We start from the raw sequence: 23,349 nt of genomic DNA, 5'->3' as shown, positions 1-23,349 counted from the left end.
TCCCGGGCCTCAGTTTCTTCATCGGCAAAACGGGGATGGTAGTTTGTACAGAACTCTGGGCCTGGCCCAGAGCCTGTGCACGGTTTATGTCAGCAGATACCTGCTGGCCGGCTTTGTGAGGCCAGTGTGACTGATCCTCTCTCGCCGGTCCCTCACCATGTCACCCAGGCTGATGCCTCTCCCTACCCCGCGCTCCACAGAAACCTCAGCACACCATCTGGTGGGGTATGGAACTAAGTCACGATCCTCAGACCCAGGAACCGGGGACCCAGCCAAGGACGCTGGTCTCCCCAAGCGCCCATCTCACTTGCTGCCCGTTTTCCGCTGCCTGCCGGACCTGGACTCCCGCGTGTTTGTGCCAAGGGCAGCTTGGCCGACCCTCAGTGCCCCACGTACCTTCTGCCAGCCTCGGGCACCTGCTTCTGGCCACGTCCCTGGATTCCGCCTGTGCCCTGCCAGCTTTCCTCCACCTGCTCAGGGTGACGTTGCACCATCACAGCCCCCTTGCTCCTGGCTCGGGAAGGCTTCCCGGGTCTCCTTGGGAAGAGCGCAATGTGTCTCCGACCGGCGAATCAGGGAGGGAATCAAAACTCAAAAATAGCTCTCATTTACAGAGCCAAGCACAGCCAGGCGTTTCGTGCACTCTCCTGTTTTGTTTTGCTTTTTGCTTGTGCAAGCCTAGAAGGCAGCTGCCTGATGGCTTCCATCCGGCAGGTGAGGAAGTTTAAGTCGCTCTCTGCGGTCACACGGCTAAGGAGAGGCAGAGGAGGGATTTGAACTCATGTCTCCCGAGCCCAGATACCTCCACTGGCCTGAAGAGCACCCCTTTGCGAGGAGGGAGGCCTGCAATCCGCGATGAATAACAGTGGGGGTGTGGATGGCCGCACACGAAGCTGGTCTTTCCCCGTTACCTCGTTTGGCCCTCAGACAACCCCGTGAGGTGGGAACGATCATCCTTTACCGGCAACCACCCCCCACCCCCCAAAAAAATAAATAAATAAAATCTATCATTCCCCCGCAGACCCACAGCAGGCAGATGGCAGGGCTGGGATTTGAACTCAGATCTGCGTGAAGTCAGAGCCCAGGCTTTTTCACCCTGCCGGCCTCCACCGCCACACGCCAGCTTTTCTCCCAAGTAGACGGGACCCGGAGGAGGGACCTCGGGTTGGATTCCTGGCAGCAGGTGCGAGCCGTGAGCCAGAGCGGAGGCAGCTGTGACCTGGCCGGTTGCGTCAGGGGTGGATTTCTGGAAGTGTCGTTTCTGCTGGGGACGTGTGCCAGGTGCTCTGGTTGGTGTGGGAGCGACGTGCCCGCTGACCTGTCTTTAGCTCAGCCGGGTCTCTGCAGACACTGGGTCAGAGGCAGTCAGCAGTGAGGGCAGGTCAGGGCCTCTTGGGTTTTACGTCTCGTTCCCACGCTGCAGAAAGCCACCAGCCCCACAAGGTGATGTCACAGAGTCTAGGAAGGAACGACCTTTCCTCTGTCTTTTCTGAGCAAGGGAGCAAACCCTTCGAAAAGCCATTTAGACACAACTTCTGGGATTTGTTTCAAGATAACCCCGTGCGGGGGCCGGGGGGGGGGGGCGCTGCCACAGGCATAGAGAGACAAGACTGGCCGTGGAGTGACAGTGTCCAAGCTGCTGGTGGGGCCATGGAGCTCCTTGCGCTAATCTCTCTGCTTTTGTAAAAGTTGGGACTTTCCCCCATAACGAAATAGTTAAAAAGGACATTTCAGAGACACTGTTGATTTGCCTGAGCGCGAAAATCTCGTCTGGCTGTGGAGTGTTCTGTTCTGGACAAGTCCGTCCCTTGCGTGGTGGAAAGAGCTTAGGAAAGACACACGCCTGAGCCCCGATCTTGATTCTGACGCTTCCTGGCTGGGTAGCCGTGGGTAGGTTGCTTTTCCTCATCTGTAAAATGGGGGCGGGTACTGACCTCGTCCAGTTGTGATTCGTGGCAAGTTCTTAGTGTGGTGCTTACTCTGGGCTCTCCTGGATCCTGGGCAACATGACGCGCCCTAGCTTCCACCTGCTGGTGGGGAGATCTGCCATTTACAGCCCCAGAAGGGACCGAACCAGAGGGGGCCCCTGCCGTGCCCGGGGTAGAGTGAGACGATATAACGGGAGACACTGTGATCAAATGCTGGAAATTCAGAGCAGGGAGACATGTCCTTGGGATGGGGCAGGTGGTCGGTGAGCAAGGCAGGCTTCTTGGCTGGGGTGTAGGGTGGGCACTGAGCCGGATCCCCAAGGCTGGGGGATGGCTCAGACGAAGGAGACAAGATGTTGAGACAGAGAGGTGGGAAAAGGGAAGGATGTAAATCGGAGCCCTAGGGCACAAAGCAGCAGAAGAGAGGACAGGGGACAGGAAGTGTGACAGGGTCACGTCCAAGTGATCCTCAGGTGTCCACGCCTCCTGCATCACGGTGCGTGTGACGCTGGGTATGGCTGCGCAACGGGGCCTCTTCCCTCGATAGTGAAGACGCCTCCTTTCTGTTTGCCTCTTCTGTCTTCGCTTGGCCCTGAGACACTCCAGTGCTCAGTTTCCGGTCTCACCTTTGCCCACCTGTAGGATTCTGCAGACTGGAATCCCCCACTTGGGGTAATTCTTGCTAAAGGCAGCTTACGAAGTGCTTTTCATGTATTCGTGTATCCACAGTCGTATCTGGAGCACCTGTTACTGTCCCAGGCTTTGGGGACACAGCCGTGAGTGAGACGTGGTCACGGGAGCTTCGGATGGTTGCAGAGCGTTGTCTGAGCGTTATTCAGAAGAGCTAGGGAATGCCCTTCTTTGGTGCAGGGATTTTGAATGGCTGATGTATATGCTTTAGTATAAGAACAGGAGACCCACAAGGGTGGGGGTTTATCTGTCGGTTCACTGCTGTGCCCCCAGTGCCTAGGACACTGCCTGGCACGTAGGCGCCCAGTAATTGTTGGTTGAATACAATTGCGTGAATACAGAGCACTGATATTGGGAATCCAAGAGAAGAATGTTTTTAGGGCTCAAAACTAATTCAGACACCTCCCTAGATCACTGCTTGATGTGATTTGGATTCCTAAGATTCAGAGAGAGAGCGAGAGAGCGAAAGAGAGTTAAGGAAGGGAGAGAGAGAGAGAGAGAGTATTTTGCATTAATGCATTATTTCAAGGCTTGGAGCCTCCAGCCTGGTCCAGAATATGGTCAAGCCCACCGTCCACATGTATCTGCACCTGAGTAGCACCCACAGCAGAAAAGTCCATCATACATCCCGTAGAGGACACAGACAGTAAACAAATGCATCCACAAGATCATTTCAGAGAGTGATTGTGGTGATCGTAGACGTCTGTCCTCTGACCCCTCTGTGCCGGGGGAGACTGCCCTGCGCCCTCTGGGTTCTCCGTGGTTCTGGCCAGTGGGAGGTGCCGGTAGGAAATCCGAGGGTAGAAGGAGAGAAAGGTTGGGGGGCGGCCCCCCCCCCCCCCCCCGCCTGCCTCGCTCTCTCCCTGTTGAAGTTTTGACTGTGGCTTTGCTCCTCTAAAGCATGGCTCTCAAAACGCAGCTCCCAGGGGGCACCTGGCTGGCTCAGATGGTTGGGCATCCGACTTTGGCTCAGGTCATGATCTCACGGTTTGTGAGTTCAAGCCCCGCCTTGGGCTCTGTGCTGACAGCTCGGGGCCTGGAGCCTGCTTCCGATTCTGTGTCTCTCTCTCTCTGCCCCTCCCCCGCTTGCGCTCTGTCTCTGTCTCTCAAAAATAAATAAACGTTAAAAAAAATTTTAATAATAATAAAAAAAAAACGCAGTTCCTAGACCAGCAGCATCCGCAACGCCTGGGAACTTGTTAGAAATGCAGATTCTTGGGCCCCTGCCCAGATGTTTGCTTCAGGGTGGCTGGGCTCCTAGTGCCAACTCCTCCTGGGCGGCTTCCTCTTCCGCAAGCTCCTTTTCCTTGCCTGCCCCTCTGAGCGGGGAAGTGAGGGCTCTCCACAGTTCTAGCCCCTCACCCCATCCGCATTTCTGCGAATAGTCCCTTCACTCAGCTGTCTTCAGTGAGCCCTCCAGGGTGCCGTCTGTTTCCTGCCAGAGCCCCGACTTGGTCCAGATGGCCAGGAGGTCACTTCTGACGGGGCACACCCTCTCTAGGTTACCCGCCGGCTTGCCTCAGTCACTGCCAGCCGTTGAGATCTCATGAGTTGGCCACCCTTGCGCTGGGGCTGGGTACCAAGTCTCACCTGTTGGCCACCTGCCTCAGGGCAAGGTGCAGCGATGAGAATACCATACAGGATGTTCCCTCTGGAGGCTGTGGTGGGTATGAACACACGTTCTTGCTTCGTACAAGCAGGGAATCTCCCATGACTTTCTTTCACTAGCCTAACGGGACTGAGCTTTTCCAGGGAGAGATTCAGACCCCACATAAACTGAGACTCCCCGCCAGCCCCTGGGGCATGGGAAGTTTTCAGAACTTTGGGGAGAAACTTCTAGTTTCTTCCTGCCCCTCTTCTCCCCACGGCTGATGGTTTCCTGGCCCCATGGGGGCTGTGGGATCCTCACGGGGGTGCAGATTTGGGTTAACCCTGTGACCCCTGACCTTGATTGATGTTCACTTCTCCCAGATTGGTTTCCTGGAAGGTCCTGAGATCTCCTTGGGGGGCCGTGGATGTTCTTCAACGCGTGGATCCCCCCCCCGTACTTTCCCCCTGCACAAATTCCTCCTTTCTGTCCCCTCTGTGAACTGGGGCAGCATTACCCTCCGGGTGGGCCTGTGGGAGCACAGTGGGTCTTCAGGGAGCTCTCCTTCCTGGGGAGGAGAAACTCTTTCCCCTTCTCGATTCTTAGTAGCTCACCGTTCGCCAAAGGGAATAGCATGGGAGGTAGTGGTTGGAGAAAGGGCTCTTCAAGGCGCAAGGATGAGGCAGTTACCAGACAATGCCCATGAACTTGGGGGAAACAACGGACAACGCAGGGCCACACCCCGGACACGGAGTCATAGGGGAACCTGTACAGCCCTGCGGCTGCCACTTGGCAGTGTGGACTCCTGCCCACTGAACTGTCCTAGTTGTACCACCTGGTGGGTGGCACCAACCTTTCGGATCCACCCTGTTACAGGCGCTATAGACACAGTAGCTTTGGTGGCTTCCACTCTTTATTAGTCAGGAAACCGAGGCAGCAGGAGGTTGATGTTGCATCACACAGTAAGTAAGTGATGGAGCCAGGCTGAACCCAGGCTGGTCTGGCTCTCGAGCCCCTGCTCTGAGCCCCACTCCTCGCCTCTACCCGCCACGATGGTGGTCTGTGCATCCGTCTGGTCTCCTCTCCGTTAGACTGCAGAGGCCATGCCCCATGTGAGCTACGTGATGATGATGGCCATGATGACAGCCACCGTTTCCTAAGCACCCACTCTGTTCTAGGCATCATGTCTGACCTCTGTGCCCCTGTCAAGTCTTTACAACAGCCTTACAAGCGCTGTACCCATTAGACAGTCAAGGAAATCAAGGCCCAGAAAGACTGGGGACTCGTGTGGCGGGAAACGTCAGGGCCAGGATGTGAACCCAGCTCTGCTGATTCCAGAACCCAGACTCTTGGCCATTCTGCTATCCTGCCCTATCCCAAGCTGTTGCTTGAAGGAGCGTCCGTTGTGATAGCACAGGCTGTCACTAAGATGGCTGACTATGGTTCTTCTAATGTTGAAAATAGATTTTGTTTTAATTGGAGTGTGAGTTTCAGCCTAGAAACATGTTGGAATCACCCAGGGAACTTTTAAAACCCCACTGAAGTTTAGGTCGCACACTGGTCAATTAAACCAGGGTCTCCGTGAGTGGGACTTGGGCTTCCCAGGGCTGAGAACCACTTAAATTGGATTCCCTCTAGGATCCTTCCCAGCTTTCTTGTTCCACAGTTCACAGAAGATACACTGCCATCAGGTGGCAGTAACATGCCACAGCTCCGTGATCTAATTGACAAGCCTCAGTCTGAAGAGATAAAGTGTACTTATCGTTAGTTTTATACCCCAATTAAATCCCTTAGTTAAACGTATCAACTTACTGATAATTGACAAAGATGTTTTAAAAGCTACTTCTAACAGCGTTAAGGCAATGTGGTACAGTTTGATATCTTTCTCACAAATGGTTAGCTAATTTTTATCATGGAGACCAAGGGTTTGGAGAAAAAACTTCCTTCCGTGTTTGGATTTCAGTTATTAGACTTTTTGACCATTGAAAGATCCAGTCTTCCTTATGTCATTACTATGATTTTTCCTTAACCTTCAGCATTGCCCTGCACAGGCAGTGTGGGCCAAGTTTGGCCATCTCCGCTCAAACATCTTCTGTTCAGTATTGTCCACGTAAGCAGAAATGGAAGTGTGAGAGCCATTGTATTTGGCCTCTGGTGGATTTTCCTGGTCTGCACTCAGGTATGTTCTCAGGGGATTCCTTTCAGGATCTGATGGCTCTGCACAGTGGGAATGGCTAGCTGCAGTAGGGAATTCTGACAGACTGAGTTGGACTAGAGAGCTAGAAAGACTTTAGGGCATCCTTACTGGTGTGGTCCTGAGCAAATCACTGAAAACCCAGAGCCTTGGTTTGCTTGGGGCACTCTCAGGGTCACATCATTGCAGGTTATTCCAACAAACTGGGAATAGGAAGAGTATTCTCAACTTGACATAGGTTACGAAAAACCTACAGCAAACATCATGCTTACTGGTACAAGAGTGAATGCTTTCCCCCTAAGATCAGGAACAAGACAAGGACATTTGCTTTTGCCACTTCTTTTCAACATTATGCTGGAGGTTTTAGCCAGAGCAGTTAGGCAAGAAAAAGAAATAAAAGACATTGAGATTGGAAAAGACGAAGTCAAACTATTTGTATTTGTGGATGGCATGATCTTGTATAGAGTAAATCCTAAGAATCCACTAAAAACCATTAGAATTTATAAACATATTCGGCAAGATTGCAAGGTACAAGGTCGATACACAGAAATTAATCTTATTTTTATACCCTAGAAGGGAACAATCTGAAAATGAATTAAGAAAACAATTTCATGTACAATAGCACCAAAAAGAATAAAATTCTTAGGAATAAATCTAACAAAAGAAGTGCAAAACTTATATGCAACAAACTACGGAACATTATGGAAAGAAATTAAAGGAGATCTAAATAAATGGAAAGGCTTCCCATTTTCATGGACTGGAAGACTTAATATTATTAAGGTGGCAATATTCCCCAAATTGGTCTACAGATTCAGTGCAACCCATGTTAAAGTTTCAACTGGCTCTTTTCTCAGAAATTGACAAGTTGATTCTAAAATTCACATGGAAATGCAAGAGGTTCAGAATAGCCAAAATCATCTTAAAAACGAAAAGCAAAGTTGGAGGGCTCACTCCATTTCAAAACTTACTATAAAGCTACAGTAATCAAAAACAGGGTGGTACCAGTAAGAAGGATAGACATATAGATCGATGGAATAGAATTGAGAGAACAAAATAAATCCTTCCATTCATAGCCAGTTAATTTTTGACAAGAGTGTCAAGACAGTCCAATGGGGAAAGAATAGCCTTTCAAATGGGGCCGGGACAATAGGACGTCCACATAGAAAAGAATGGAGTCAGACACCTTTGTATACCGTACGCGTAAGTCAATGTCCAATAGATGACCTAAAGGTAATGGTTAAAGGGATACAACTCTTGGAAGAGAGAAGAAGAGTAAACCTTCATGGTGTTGGGCTAGGCAAAGCCTTCTGAGATATGACACAAAAGCACAAGCAACAAAAGATATATTGGACTTCATCAACATCAAAGGGCACCGTCGAGAAAGCAGAAAGATTGTTTGCTGAGTGGGACCAAATGTTTGCAGTCAGATATCTGATGATAATAATAATAATGACACAATAACAAGTGTTGACGAAGATGGGGAGAAATTGGAACCCTCGTACATTGCTAGTGGGACTGTAAAATGATGCTCCTCCTTTGGAAAACAGTCTAGTGGTTCCCCAAAAAGGTTAAACATAGAGTTACCAGGATTTCCACCCCTACGTGTATACCTAAGAGAAACGAAAACTTGCCCACACGAAATCTTGTACATCAATGTTCGTCCAGAGCCAAAAAGCGGACACAAACCCAAAGCCCGATAACCAATGAGTGGATAAATACGATGTGTTGTATCCACACCGTGGAATATTATTCAACCACAAAAAAAGGAACAAAGTGCTGATGCACGTTACAACGTGGATGAACTTTGAAGACATCACGCGAAGAAAACAGTCAAGGAAGCCAGATGCAAAAGGCCACATATTGTATGGTTCCATTTATGTGAAATGTCTAGAAGAGGCAAATCTGGAGACAAGGAAAAGACATCAGTGGTTGCCCCGTGCTGGGAGGATTGGGGGAAAGGGGGATTGCCTGGTAATAGGTATAGCGTTTTTTTTTGGGGGGGGGTGATGAATATGTCCTAAAGTTGATTGTGGTGATGGTCACACAATCTTGCGAATATAGTAGGAATACACTGAAAACCTTTATTTTTTATTTATTAAATTTTTAAAAAATGTTTATTTACTTTTGAGAGAGGGAGACAGAGGCATGAGCAGGGGAGGGGCAGAGAGAGAGGGAGACACAGAATCCGAAGCGGGCTTCAGGCTCTGAGCGCTCAGCGTAGAGCCCGACATGGGGCTCGAACTCACGAGCCATGAGATCATGACCTGAGCTGAAGTCGGAGGTTTAACCGACTGAGCCACCCAGGCTCCCCTAAAAACCTTTAAACTGTTACTTTAAATTGGTGAACTGGGGTGCCTGGGTGGCTCAGTCGGTTAAGCAGCCAACTCTTGGTTTTGGCTCAGGTCATGATCTGGCGGTCCATGAGTTTGAGCCCTGCATCAGGCTCTGTGCTCACATTACAGAGCCTGCTTGGGATTCTCTCTCTCTCTCTCTCTCTCTCTCTCTCTCTCTCTGTCTGCCCCTCCCCTACTCGCATGCCCTCACTCTCTCTCTCTCAAAAACAAAAAAGATAAACTTCTAGGTGACGAAAAATTTTAACATTTAATGTTAATGTATTTGTCTTTAACCGATGCAATTGCAAAAATACAATTTTTAATTTAATTTAATTTCTTTATGTAGGAAGGAGCCCAACAGGCCAAAATGCCTAGGACCCACAAGGTCTGAACGTGGCCCTGGGTGGCGTCGGTGTGCATTTGACCACTAAAGGCTTCTCTCTCCAGATTTTGAGAAAACCATAGAACATTAAAGAAAGCATGAAACAATTCATTCAGATCTGTCCGTTCTGGCTTGCCACTGTTCTCTCTCTTTTTTTTTTACCCTCACTTCCAGTTGTTGGCTGTCAACAAACATCCCTTTCCATGGGTTCTAATCTTGGTACCTCTGGCTCGCTATGTGGCCCCGGTTGTTCTCTCTGTGGCCCCGAGTCTTATTGTCTTCATCTGTGACGGGAAGCGGGGCCCCAGAGCCTGAGGGAGGAAACGAGCATGACAGAACCACAAGAGTGCTGTCCAGCCCCCTGTGGCCTCATGAATCTTTAGAAGGGGTGATGTCAATAAGACAGGAATCCACTCCTTAGCTTGGCACTCAAGACCCTTTGTGATCTGGCCCCCGCCTTCCTTCTCAGCCTCACGTGCCAGCACACCCTTTATTTATATGGAGCGGGAAGGACGTTCAGGATCCCACAGGGGCTTCCAGGGACCTTCTTAGAGAAGCATTCACAAGCGTCAAGCAGACGCATGAGTTGAGAATGCCGGAAGCTTCCAGATCGTTTTTGCCCTCCAACCCACGTTCGTTCTGTTTGGACACAAAAATCTGTATCCTTAAAATCTGTATCCAGTAAAATCCTTAAACCAGGGATTACAAGCAGACCCTAAAGGTCAGCCAATCCAGTGCCCCGGGGGGCCGGCTGGGTGGCCTCAGTGAGGCAGGGACGGGCAGGGACCGTGGCCTACTCCAAGGCTCGTCCGCTGTCTGAAGGGGGCAGCATCCGGCCCGTGTGATTGTGGCTGTGTGCCCTGGGGGCCCAGCATGGCCGGGGTTTCTGAGTCTTCATCTGGGCTCGCAAGGCAACATTTTCCCTATGCTGGGATCCTGTGTGGGCCGCACAAAATGTGTCTGTGGGTGGGGGTCCAGCCTGCGCCACCTTTGTGACCGAGGGGCTGGAGGCTGGGCCGTGTGTCCTCAGTGGTCAGCACAGTGCCCAGCATCGAGGAGGCCCCGGAAGAGACTGAAAATTTGCGGTTTCTTATAGGCATAAGGTTTGGGTGTAAGGCTTTCGCTCATTTGTTCATCCGTTGGTTTGTTCATCCATTCATATATTCCTTCAGCAAATATTTAGTTTATAATGTGCTCACTATGTACCAGAAGCTGTTTTAGGTGATAGGGGCCCATCAGGAAGAGAGATGGGCAGACAGGGGAGGGACCTCTGGAATATTGAATAGATTAGCTAGGAAAGGCCTCCCTGAGCAGGTAACATGTGGGGAAAGTGATAAAAAAGAGGAAAAGTAAACCATTCAGCTCTCTGAGGGAAAAATGCTCCACGTAGAAGTGGCAGCCTGTGCAAAGGCCCTGAGGCAGGGAGGGAAGGTTCCCGGCACATTTCAAGATCAGCAAGGAGGCCGATGTGGCTGGAGTGGAGTGAGTGAGGGGGAAGCTCGTAGGAGACGAGGTCGGGGAGGTGATGGGGGGGCAGATCGCACAGGGCCTGGTTGGCTGCACTGAGGACTTGGGTTCTGACCCTGAGCTATCTGGGAACCACGGGAGGCTTCTAAACGAAGGGACATGATCCGTCTGTGTGAATAAGGGCAGAAACAGAGAGACCCAAGCAAAGGCTGTGGGCGATGGTGGCTGGAACAGCGGAGGGGGTGAGAAGTGGTCGGATTCTAGATATACCTCCAAAGCCAGAGCCACAGACCAGACGTGGAGATGTGAGAGCAAGAGAGAAGTCAAGGTTGACGCTGCGGTTTTGGCCCGAGCGCGTGGGAGGCCGGAGTTGCCGTTTCCTGAGCGGGGGGCAGGGGTGCACGAGGATGTGGGGCGCGCCCTCGTGGCGCTGACGACTTGTGGGCCGTCCGTCCAAGAGTCACATGCAAAAGCTAGAACTGTCGGGTGACCGGATGTCCCACAGGGGAAGGCCAAGGTGCCGTGAGAGCTTAGAACAGGGAAAGTGTGTCCCCGGCAGGGGGGACGGCACGTGTGGAGGCCTCGTGGTGGAGGGAGCCTGAGGAGTGTCGGGGGCCGAGTTCAGGGGTCCCTGTGAAGGAACTTGGGCTTCATTCTTCAGGAAGTCATCAGAGGGTTTTGAGCGGGAGAGAGAGGCGGGGGGGGAGAGTGTGCGTGTGTGTGCGTGTGTGTGCGTGTGTGTGAGATGTGATTGGAACTGTGTGGCTCCAAAGCATCCCTCTGGCGACAGCAGTGTGGAGGCCCAGGGAGCCCCGCGAGCCGCTGCCCTCATCCTGGTGGGTCTGGATGGGGTTGAGGCCATGGAGGGGGACTGAGGGCTCGGAGCAGGTGCCAGCGACTGGGCTGGATGGGTTGGATCAGGAGGTGAGAGCGGAGGCGGCCTCCCCGGGGCTGTTCAGCTGAGTTGGCAGCAAACATTCCTTGGGGACACTGACTTTCCGGGAATAAAGGTTAGAGACGCTCGGGTGCCACGCCCACTTGGCGACAGGGCTCAGGGAAGGGGAGAGGCGAAAGCCTGAAGCCCACGCTGCCTCTCACATTCTGAAAACCCTTCTTTTCTTTTTGAAGGTGAAACATGTCGCAGCTTCATTGACCTGGCCCCAGCATCGGAGAAGGGTAAGTGTGGCCCCCGCTCAGGTCTCAGGTGTGTGAGCCAAGCGCCCTGCAGAGACGCTTCCTGCCCAGGTGGCTTTCCAAAGCCCCATGAGAGCTTTTCCTGCCGCGCTCATGGGCGACGGCTCCCCAGAGGAGCCTGAATCCTGCAGCTCTGAGTTTCTTAAGCTGTTGGGAAGGGGACAGAAGCAGGTGGGGGATCATCCTGTTCCCACCCCCCGCCACTGCCGCACCACTCCCCTCCGCAATAGGGGTGGCCCTGAGAGTCATTACGCTTCCATCCTTCCAGGGCACAGCAGGACTTCGGGGAGGTAGGACGGGTGTGCAGAAGTTGGGGTCAGGCTAGACCAGTGTTGGGGGCACTGCCTTGAGCGCAGGATTTGACCTCGGGGGCAGGAAGCCAGATGCCCTGTGTCTGTCATCTCAACAGGCGTGGGGAGGCCCCAGTCACTGTGCAGAGATGACTCCCTGGTGTGTGGGGCCCACGAACAGAGATTCTGCCCCCCGGTGATGCTCCGGTAGGATGGTCAGGGGCCGGCCATCCTGTGGGGTGAGCACAGCAGTCAGGATTAAGTTTAGCCACAGGAATGGTGATCCACAGTAGCTGGCTTTAAAGGACAAATGTGCCTTGCTTTTATAAAAGTTTGGAAGTAGGCAATCCAGGGAGGCTCTGCCCCACGAAGCTCTCAGGATCCGGAACCTTGCTGCCCCTCTCCATCATCTCTGTGCCTTTGTCCTCATGGTCTCAGATGGCAGCTGGTGCTCCAGCGGTCACACCTGCCTTCTGGGAAGCCACTTAGAAGGGTGCAAAGGAGGAAGGACAAAGCTTGCTGGTCAATTCCAAGGTTTCTAGAAGCTGCCCGCGGCACCTGCTCATGTGTCCTTGGCCAGAACATGATCCCAGGGCCAGACTCAGCTGCAAAGGAAGCTGGGAAATGAGATCACTATCTCGGCAACCATGTGCTCAGAGAAGTCAGGGGTTTTGTTATTATGGAAGAGCAGGAGAATGGATGCTGGAGGGTTCGCTGCCGAAGGGACGTAGGGGTGCGGCCGCCTCCCCGCCTGCCCACCCCTGCCCAAGAAGGATGGCTGCCAGGAGAGGGGAGGTGAGCAGGTATCTTCAGACAGCCTAGAGATGAGGAGAGGGCTCTGGTTCTGGGAGTCAGGGTGGGGAAACTGAGGCAGAAGTCCAGTGCTAGAAACTGTCCCAACAAGGGGGATCTCGGTGTGCCTGTCCGGGGCTTGTGGCCACTCGTGCCTCTTGCTGGTGGGGCTGGTGGCCCTGCAGCGTCCGGAGGTTCGGGGACTGGAGGGTCCGTCTCTGACCCATCCCTGCTGATGGCAGAGAGGGAGTGGGTGAGGGGGACCTATGTCATGGAGGCTGCTAATGTTCCTATCTCACAGACACTGTCCCCTTGAAGACCTTCAACCAAGTGGCAGCTCATGAGACAGGGACCCTCAGGCCCAGAGAGAGGCCCAGACGCCCCGCCGAGCAGCCTTTTGGCAGGGGGCACTTCCTCCTCCTTTCCTCCTTGGCTTTCCCAGCGACTGTGCCCTATGTGGCCGCTACTCGTGGTCACCCCTGAAGTTCTGAGCTGAGTAACCGGGCCCCAGCTTCTAAACCGAGGTCAGGAGGGGCACCTGGGTGGTTCAGCCGGTTAAGCCTCCAATTCTTGGTTTCGGCTCAGGTCATAATCTCTCGATTGGTGGGATCGAACCCCACGTCGGGCTCTGCGCTGACACCATGGACCCTGTCATGCCGTCTCTCTCTCTTTCTCCCTCTCTCTCTGCCCCCCTCCCCGCTTATGCTCTCCCTCTCTTTCAAAATAAGTAAACTTAACCAAGAAAAGTTGAAACTGAGGTCCAGAAGCGCCAGGAATACTGCTGGGTAATACGGGGCGGACGTTCACCGAGCGGTTCCTCCGCACCAGGTGCTTCCCAGGCGTTAACCAAGAAGCCTCCCCCCAACCTTGGGGGGCGCTGACAGACTCGCCCCACTTGACGGGTGAGGAATCGGAGCCTTAGAGGCATGAAGCCGCCTACGCCTCACATCTCGCGTGGGGCAGAGCCCACGTTTCGGGCCCCCCTGTGCTGTGGCATCTTGCGAGCCCGGCCCCGGGGGCGGCCCTCGAGAACGCCGAGCCAGTGATCCCCCCGAGGCCTGGGAGCTCCGGGCTCAACTGTGCTCCGCATCTGGCTTCCGGGAAGCGCGTCCTGTGTGCGCGCACGTAAGCGTGCGTGTGCGTGTCGGGTTGAGGGCGAGTGTACACGTGTGCCATCAGGTGCTCCCGTGAGTATTGCACACGTGTGTCTCCTGTGTGGACACGCACGCGCGCCGGTGGCTGAGCGTGTGCGTGTGAAAGGGCATGCGCTTGTGTGTCTAAGGGTGTGTGCACGCGTGGGCACGTGTGGAGTGCATACACGCGTGTGTCCATGTGAGCATGTGCATATGAGCACACACGGGTATGTGTGTGCACGTGTGAGTGTCCATGTGAGCATGTGCATATGTATGTCTAAGCGTGAGCACGTGTGAGCATGTGTGGAGCGCATACACATGTGTGTCCATGTGCATATGCGTGTCCAAGTGTGAACATGCACGTGTGTGCACGTGTGAGCGTGTGAGCACATACATGTGTGTGTGAACACACACACACGTGTCCAAGTGGGAGCATGCACGGATGTGTGTGTGCACGCGTGAGTGTCCATGTGAGTATGTGCATATGTGTGTCTAAGTGTGAGCATGCATGAGTGTGTGCACATGTGAGCATGTGTGGAGTGTGTACACATGTCCGTCCATGTGAGCATGTGCATATGTGTGTCCAAGGGTGAACATGCACGTGTGTGCACATGTGAGCGTGTGTGAGTACATACGTGTATGTGAACACACACACGTGTCCAGGTGGGAGCATGCACAGGTGTGTGTGTGTGCACGTGAGTGTCCATGTGAGCATGTGCATATGTGTGTCCAATTGCGAGCATGCATGGGTGTGTATGTATGTGCACGCATGAGCATGTGTGGAGTGTGTACACATGTGTGTCCATGTGAGCACGTGCATGTGTGTCCAAGTGTGAACATGCATGGGTGTGTGTGCACGTGTGAGCGTGTGGAGTGTGTGTCCATTGTGAGAATATGCATATATGTATCCGAGTGTGAGCATGCACAAGTGTGGGTGTGCACGTGTGAGCATGTGTGAGTACATACATATATGTGTGTCCATGTGAGCACGTGCATATACGTGTCCAAGTGGGAGCATGCACGGGTGTGTGTGTCCACGTGTGAGTGTGTGTGGAGTGCATATACGTGTGTGTGTCCAGGTGAGCACGTGTGTCCAAGTGTGAACATGCGTGGGGTGTGTGTGTGTGTACACGTGTGAGCGTCCATGTGAGCGTGTGCATACGTGTGACCCAAGTGCCAGCGCGCACGGGGGTGTGTGCACGTGTGAGCACGTGTGGAGGGTGCGTGTCCACGTGTGAGCACGCACGTGCGTGTGTGTGCCTGTGTGAGCATTGTGGAGCGGGTACACGTGCGTGCGTGTCCGCGTCCAGCGGCGGGCGGGTCGTTCACGCCTCCTCCTGGAAGCAGTCGACCTTTGTTCCTGCTTCTTTTACGAGGACCGAGGGCCCCGGGGAGATTGTATCTTTGTGTTTTCCCGGCCTCGTGATTTTCCCTTCAGGGCTTGGCGGCCACGTCAAGGACCTTCTGGCGGCGCATATAAAAACATTTATAAGGAGGCTGAGTGGGCTGGCTTTGCCGCCAAGCTGCAGAACGATTTTCGCGCCCTCCCGGCCTCTCAGGCACGTCAGCTGTCCCCTCAGATCGGCGGGGTTTGTCGCGCAGCTGCTGTGGCCCCCCCCCCCCCCCCGCCCCAGGCCTGCGGGAACGTGACGCTCACGGGTCCGTCCCTGTGCCCGCCTCCCACGGTGACTGTCCGTGTCATGGATGAAGTCCCCGAGCTGCGGAGACAGAGCGCTGGGTCGGGGCCACGCGGGGATTCAGGGCGGGTGTTGGAGCCCGGGTGTGTTCTCGCCCCAAAGCGCACGCGTCTCCTGGCTTCTTGTCCCCGCGCCCGCCCCCTCTGGGACTTCCCTTCTGGTCTGCGGGATATGGTAATGACCACGACGCTCACACGGACTGGCTTTCACTACCACGTGCCAGGCAGTGTTCTGAGAACGTTACACGCAGGGACTCGTTCTAGTCCTCATTTTACAGGTGAGGAAACGGAGGCATAGAGAGTGAATTGACTCGCCCAAGGTCATACGGTTAGGACGCTGGGTTTGAACCTGAGCCCTTTGGCTCTTAAATACGCCAGGCCTTCCAAGACTCTGTGAGCGGGTGAGTGAATGTGTGTGTGTGTGTGTGTGTGTGTGTGTGTGGTCAAGGCTCGGTGTGTGTATGCGTGAGCAGGTACTGCTGTGAGAGCGTGTGCACGGGTGTCTCACGGGTGTGCTTTCATGCTGGTGGGTGAGCGCGTGTGAGAATGGGGGTATGTAAATGTGTGCACAGGTGAGACTGTGCACGTGCATAGAGCCATGGGGTGTGTTCATGTGTGTGCACGTGTGTGTGTGCACGGATGTGTGCGCATGTGCACAGACGCATGGGGGTGTGTGCACGTGTGCACGTGCATGTGCATAGATGCACGGTGTGTGGGCATGTGTGAGCGTGCATGGATGTGCATAGCTGCACAGCATGTGTTTATGTGTGAGCGTGCATGGATATGTGTGCGCACGTGTGTGCAGGTGCATAGATGCATGGTGTGTGAGCGTGCATGGATGTGTGTGTGCACATGTGCATAGATGCACAGTGTGTGTCCACGTGTGAATGTGCACACATGCGTGGATACGTGTGTATATGCGCAGGGATGCATACATGTTTGCGTGCATGTGTGAACGTGGGTGTGTACTGGGTGATACTCCCTGCTCCTCCTGCACCAAGACCTCTGAGCCAAGTTCAGGGTGTCCTCAGACTAGGTCTCCCCTTCTTTTCTTGACCTCCTTCCGCCTGGCAAACCATAGTCACACTTTCAAGGCCCTTCACAAATGGCACCCCCTCTTTGCCATTTTCTCCAGTGCCCTCTGGTCCCTTGCTTCCCGACCCTGTCCCCTGGAAAATTATTTGTCTGTCATCAGTATTTTTAGCATGACGTGCATTTTTCTCAGTTTGTGCCTGACCATTTTAGTTTTGTGCTTCACATGGGAAATATCTTTTTGTTTTATACTAGCCTAAGCCACATCCATTTTTCATCTGGATTCCTGCCACGGTCTCTTAACTGCTTACCTCCTTCCATGTTTGCCCCCTGATTCACTTGTGCCAGAATGATTTTTTTAACGCGTAAGTCAGCTCATGCGAATCCCCGTTTAAAACCCGCCCTTGGCTTCTGTCGCACTCAGAGAAAAAGCACACGTTCTCATCACAGCCTGTAAGGTGTGTAGGGTCTGGCCCCGTACCTCTGGGGCTCATCTCCTGCGCTCTCCCCTCCCCTGCCGTCACCACACTCCAGCACCCCCGGATCCTTACTGTTCCTTGAGTCAGCCAAACTAGTGTGTGCCTCAGGCCCTTTGCACTTGTCATTCCCTGCTCCCAGAACACTGTTCGCTCAGCTCTCTGCACGGCTGGTACCTCCTCGTCATTCAGGGTTCGGTTTGAATGTCCCAGCTTCAGGGAAGCCTTTGCATCACTTATTACTGCCTGCAGTGTATTCAGTGCTCGCCTGATTAACACGGTCAGCCCCGCGAGGGCAGGGATTTTGTCTCCTTTGTGACTCATTGTGTCCCCACTGCCCAGGAGGGAAGCCTGGCGCTGACAGGTACTTCACAACACCTGTTGAATGAATGAAAAATCAGCATTGATTTTAACAGTATATACTCTTGGTATGAAAATTATAATAATTCTTTTTAAAAAAAGTTTCAAGGTTTATTTATTTTTACGTTTATCTTTGAGAGAGAGAGAGAGGAAGAGAGAGAGAGAGAGGGAGAGAGCAGGGGAGACACAGAATCCAAAGCAGGTTCCAGGCTCCAAGGTATCAGCACAGAGCTGGACGTGGGGCTCGAACTCAGAAAGCATGCAATCATGCCACATCCACCATCGTGCTGGGTAGCAAGCCGCCCTGGAGCGCAGGGGCATTCGGCATTTACTTTTTGCTCCCGTGGTTGGGGGTTATCTTGGTTCCAGGATGTGGTCTGGGCTCACGTCTGTTCCACGTGTGTTCCTTCTGGGGGCCGGGTAGAGGGGACAGAAACGCAAGGTGCCTAACCTCACAAAAACGTTTTCGAGTTTTGCTGGCATCGTATCTGCCAACATCCCATTGGCTAAAGCAAGTCACACGGCCACTGCCAACATCGGCGAGGCAAGAAATACACTACCCACGTGGGGACCTCCGGGCCTGACCACAGCCTCGGGGATGGTTGTGTTGGAATTGGCTCAGCCGGATTTCTGGGCGTGTGTGTGTGTGTGTGTGTGTGAGACTCATTGATTTGCAGGTCAAAGTCTCCCCCGGTCGTTGTCATCCCAAAGTGACCTATGTATTTCTCCAAAAGGGACCCACATGTTCGGGTGGGTTTCCTTGCCGGGTACCAACTGAACAGCCTCTGCATGCCAGTCATTTGCACGCAGGCCCTTCCATGTGACAAACGTTTCCTGAGCACCCACTACGTGGCAAGCTCTAGGCTAAGCTCTGGCGGTGTAGACACGAACGGGGCAAAACAGTCTCTGCCCTACGGGTGGGGAGAGGGCTAAAAATGGTTAGCAGACTTCGGGGAGGGGCTCCGACAGAGGCTAAAGAATCCACCTTCCGCTGGAAAAGGCAGGAGGAATAATGTTCTGCCGCCTCAGATCCCTGCAGAGAGTCCGGGAAGATGTTGGGGTTCTCCTCCCTCTACCTTATTAACGGTGTTCCCCGGTAAGGATTGGTCCCAAGTCACCTGTCATGGTGTCATGTGGGGAATGCTCCCGGTTCCTACACCCCAGTTGGGAGCTGTCCCTCACAGGTCGATGGGCTGCCACTGTGAATGAATGAAGGAGCCTCCCGTGACCCGTAGTTGCCATCAAGCCTGCACCCTTCAGCTCCTATCTGCTTTTCCTCAGTCCCCATCGACACACACAGTGGAGCACAATTCGGCAAGGGGAGTGGACGGTCTACACCGTGGGTTTGCGCAGAAGAAGCCAGAGTCAAGAGAATACCTCCTACGACGATGCCACTTAGGTAAAACTGGAAAACAGGCACGATGAGTCTAGACTGTGAGAAGTCAGGACAGCGGTTGCCCTCGACGCCTGAATGGGGGACGTGCGGAGGGCCCCGGCGGCTGGCGATGTTCCGATTCTTGGTCTGAGTGCTAGCTACATGGATGTGTTTAGTTTATGAGAAGTCATCAAGCCGTGTAGTTACGATAGATGCGCTTTTTCTGTCTGTATGTGATGCTTCAAGAAAGAGTCAAACAGTTTCCCACACTGAATTCTAAATTATCCTTCTGAAGTGAAAAATCCCACCGTATCAGGGTTCTGCTTGAACCCTTTCCCTGGCTCCCAAGCTTAAATATCCCAGGATGTTTGAACACGGTGTCCGTGGCCCTTTGTGGTCTGGTCTGCCTTTCTTACTCCACTTCCTACCGTCTCTGACGTGGACCCTGGGCTCCAGCCCTGTCCTTCTCCTTGCATCCACTTTCCTTGAGCTCTCTGCCATCTGTCAGGCCTCTGTGCCTTTGCACATGCTGTTCCCTCCGTTTGGTCTGTGGACCTTGGAAAACTTCTATTTACCCTTCAAAACCTAGCTTAGACATGACGTTTTCTGCCAAGCCACCCCTGAACGCAGAGATACCCACGGTGACTGGTCCCAATAACACCCGTCATTCTGCATTGAGATCATCTCCATCAGACTGGACACTCCCGGAGGACAGGCACCGGGTCTTGTCCTTCTGACGGCTCCCATGCCCCAGCCAGAAGGGGTTGGCACACAGCAAGAGTTTAGCACATGTTTGTTGAATGAAGGAAGGTAGGGAGGTCCATGTTGCAGACCCTGGGTGACCCGTTTGGGTTTGGAAACTTGGATCCTGACTCAAGAGTCTGTGGTCTCCCCTGACCCCCCTGGGCTGAGCTGCCCAGTCATCCCTACTAGCGTTTCCCAGCGAGCTGGGATTTCTGGCAGCCACCAGCTGGCAGCTTTTTGGTGAAACATTCTCCAAGGCTTGTAGGTTTCATTTGTTTCATATTTCAGGGACGTGTAACAATGTGGTGGCTCCACGGCCACAATCCTGAGTCTTGCCTGAGTCATTTCTCCCTTCAGTTTCTATAATAGTCTCTTGTTGGTTCCCCGAACCTCTCTGTTCTGCGTCTGAAATCGATTTACAATTCTGCTGCTCACTTAATTTATTTAGTGCATTTCATTGATTTATGTCATAGAACTGAAACGTGCATAGATCAGAACACGCTGGGCAGGGAAGGAAGGGGACAAACCAACAGTCACGGCTGCCCGGGATCTGACATCGGAGCCACGCGCAGGTCAGCCTGCTGGCTGCAGCCCCAGCACGCCGGGTGGCCGGCGCATCCCGGGCCTGTGCGTTAATCCCGGGTGATCTTTTCGCTCTGTCTGCCTAGGGAGCTCTCTGTCAACCGTCACGAGCCAGCCCAAAGGTCCTGCCTCTGCAGAGTCCTCCCTGCTTCCAAATTCCCGGGTACCTATCTGTGGCCCCGGGGCCTGGCAAAAGGAGAGGTCTGATGCTTTCATCCCATGACGCAGAGACTTCAGGACACAAAGAGACAGGGGACCAGCCCTGATGGCTGACATGTCCATTGTTCCCTCTCACCTGCCATTCCCAGACAATATTGAGATGATTCTTGCAGCCCTTTGGCTGAGGTGGGGACTCATCAATCATCTGAATGGCCCTGGTCATCTGTGGAACCAGCAGAGCCCTGGAATCCTAAAGGAAGAGATTCTCTCCTGGCCATTCTCGATAAACTCATAACACAGGCCGCCTCACTGGGTGCCGTTCTCGGAGGCAGGGCAGGCCGCAGCCTTGTGTTCGGGGACGGGCCACATCGACCTCGTCCCCCTTGCCGCAGGCCGGTGGTCGGTATCCTCCGGTGCCAGGCTGTGTGCCAGGATCCCGGGCAGTGAGGGGGGGGGGTCACCCGCAGCTCCTGCTGTTGCGGAGCCTTCTAGTGGGGGACCGACGAGGAGGAGACTCACATCTGCGGACCCGGGGGCCCAGAGGGCTGTGGAAGGGGCTCAGGACAGTCTGGGTAGGCCATGTGGGAGGGGTGCCAAGCAGGGAGGGTCCCGAAGGACGAACGACTGGTGCATAAGGGGCCCCAGGGGCTGTCATTCCTGGAACAATGAGTGGCGCGTAGGCCAAGAGTCCCATGAGGCAGATGCACAACGCACGGTTACTGGAGGGATGAAAGGAAGAAGGAAGGTGGAGCCCAGAGAGGTTAAATGCCTTGCTCGAGGTCACACAGCACATTTAGGTTAGAGTCAGGCTCCCCCTCCCCACCCCCCCCCCACCCCCCCCGCCCCGGCCCCAGGCTTCTGAGGTCTTTTCAGCAGCAGCAGCCTGCCCACCCTGCCACCCCACCCACCCATTCTCATCCATCCCGTCCCTCCCACCACCCGCCGGTGTCATTTTCTCCAGCACCACAAATGGTCCTCTCACCTCCCTCGTTCTCAAGTGGCGGATCTGTCACTTTCTGTCCTGAAATTCTGGATTCCTCTAATTACGCGCTCTTATTAAAGGTGATTACATCCCGACGGCTGGTGGAGGACTGCTTCTGGAGATCACAACATCGAGTAATTGCTTTAGTTGCCCTCATTCCAATTATTCAAGATTATCTTTCTAGGTAATTGGGTGTCTGGGTAGTCTTGCCTGCTCACTCTCTCAGAGAGCGTCGTATTAACCCCAAACGGTGACCAGCTTTCGTGTTTCGTAATTGGAAACAGTTTCCCCACGGTGAGAAGACCCTCTTAAGTGTAAACAGTGGTAATTTAAATTTCTAAATGACTCCGTGTCTTATCATACTTTGGTGTGAGAAATTAGCTTGGACGCTTCAATCCAGCCTTTTGCCTGTCTGAGCAGAGGTTTTCAGCAGTGTGGGGGGGGGGGGGGGGGGGGGGGAAAGGGGATAGGGTTTGCTGAGCTGCACGGGGCCTGCAGAATTTGAAGGATGCTGGCGCCTTTCCAGAACCCAGAAAAGTCTTTCCATGGGCTGGTTCTTCCTGGACCCCTCCTCGGGATGGAATTTGCAACAAGGCCCTTCGATTTAGCCCGGGTCTTGCATCCGCAAAGCGTTTTCACTTTAGACCCACGATGATTCCTTCAAATGAGGTTAGACATACAGCTACAAATCAGGTTCACCACGTTCAGTTGTGCAGGTTACTCACTGTGCGAGTCTAGGAGTCACGGTTCGTACCGGAGTCTACTCGAATGGCGTGGGGTTGGGCAGTACACATCCCGTACGGTTGTACGTAGGGGCCAGGGATACATAGGCAAGGTTAAAGGAAAACATTCAACACACAATTTATACCTACACCTCAACACTGAACCACTCTGCCTAGTATGAGCTGGGGATTTGTGACTCTGTTTTGTCGGGTTTCCTTGTTTTCATCGATATTACTTCATTGGTATAATTTAGGCACAGCGAATTGCATAGCTTTTAAAAAAATTTGTTTTTAACATTTATTTATTTTTGAGACAGAGAGAGACAGAGCATGAACAGGGGAGGGGCAGAGAGAGAGGGAGACACAGAATCGGAAACAGGCTCCAGGCTCTGAGCGGTCAGCACAGAGCCCGACGCGGGGCTAGAACTCACGGACTGCGAGATCATGACCTGAGCCGAAGTCGGACGCTTAACCGACCGAGCCGCCCAGGCGCCCCGAATTGCATAGGTTTTAAATGTACAGTTCAGTGAGTTTCAAGAAGTGCTTACACGCATGTAGCTCATACCCCTGTCCAGATAAAGACCCATGGCCATGGGGCGTCTGGATGGCTCAGTCGGGTGAGCGTCAGACTCCTGGTTTCAGCTCAGGTCATGATCTCACGGTTTGTGAGTTCGAGCCCAGCTTCGGGCTCCATGCTAACAGTGTGGAGCCTGCTTGGGATTCTCTCTCCCTCTGTCTTTGCCGCTCCCCTGTTTGCTCTCTACCTCTCTCTCTCAACAATAAATAAATAAATGAACATTAAAAAAAAAAAACACGGCCAGCTTCATGGGCATGCGACCCATATAGTCACATAAGGTCTCACGCATAGAAGGGCTTTACATTTGGTTTAACGCTCTACGGTCACTGTCTTGAAATTCTTAATAAGTTTTCTAACAACGGGTGCAGCATTTTCATTTTTCACTGCCTTCCAATTTGGGCTGTGTACTCCCCCCCCCCCCCAAAAAAAAATTATTATTCACTATTTCTTTTTACACCAATTCATTTAGAAAGCCTACTTTTTAAAGCCTCGTCCCGAGTAATGATATCTGTCAACTCACAGTTTAGTGTGAGTGTTTATTCTTTCCAAGATGCTTTAGAGTAAATAATAATAATACCCCCCTCGCCCATTTTTTTCCGTTTTGCCAACATGCCAGACCCAGCGGCGCCCCCAGCAGCTTGATGTGGTGTGGG

General features: G+C 53.2%; 1 protein-coding gene across 5 annotated transcripts in view; it reads left to right on the top strand.

The window, feature by feature from the left end:
- Window positions 1-23,349, top strand: part of GSG1L (GSG1 like) — a 206,183-nt gene that overhangs the window by 60,379 nt on the left and 122,455 nt on the right. For all 5 annotated transcript variants that reach the window (XR_007459522.1, XR_007459523.1, XM_049638473.1 and 2 more), the window contains exon 2: window positions 11,711-11,758. Coding sequence is in view for 3 of the 5 variants with exons in the window: in XM_049638473.1 (XP_049494430.1) it covers window positions 11,711-11,758 (48 nt within the window). In the remaining 2 variants the exon portion in view is untranslated. The remainder of the gene's footprint in view (window positions 1-11,710; window positions 11,759-23,349) is intronic.

Source organism: Panthera uncia, chromosome E3 (genome assembly GCF_023721935.1).
Source record: "Panthera uncia isolate 11264 chromosome E3, Puncia_PCG_1.0, whole genome shotgun sequence".
Lineage (NCBI taxonomy): Eukaryota > Metazoa > Chordata > Mammalia > Carnivora > Felidae > Panthera > Panthera uncia.
Note: the sequence above shows the minus strand (reverse complement) of the source record. Positions and strands in the feature narration are given on the sequence as shown.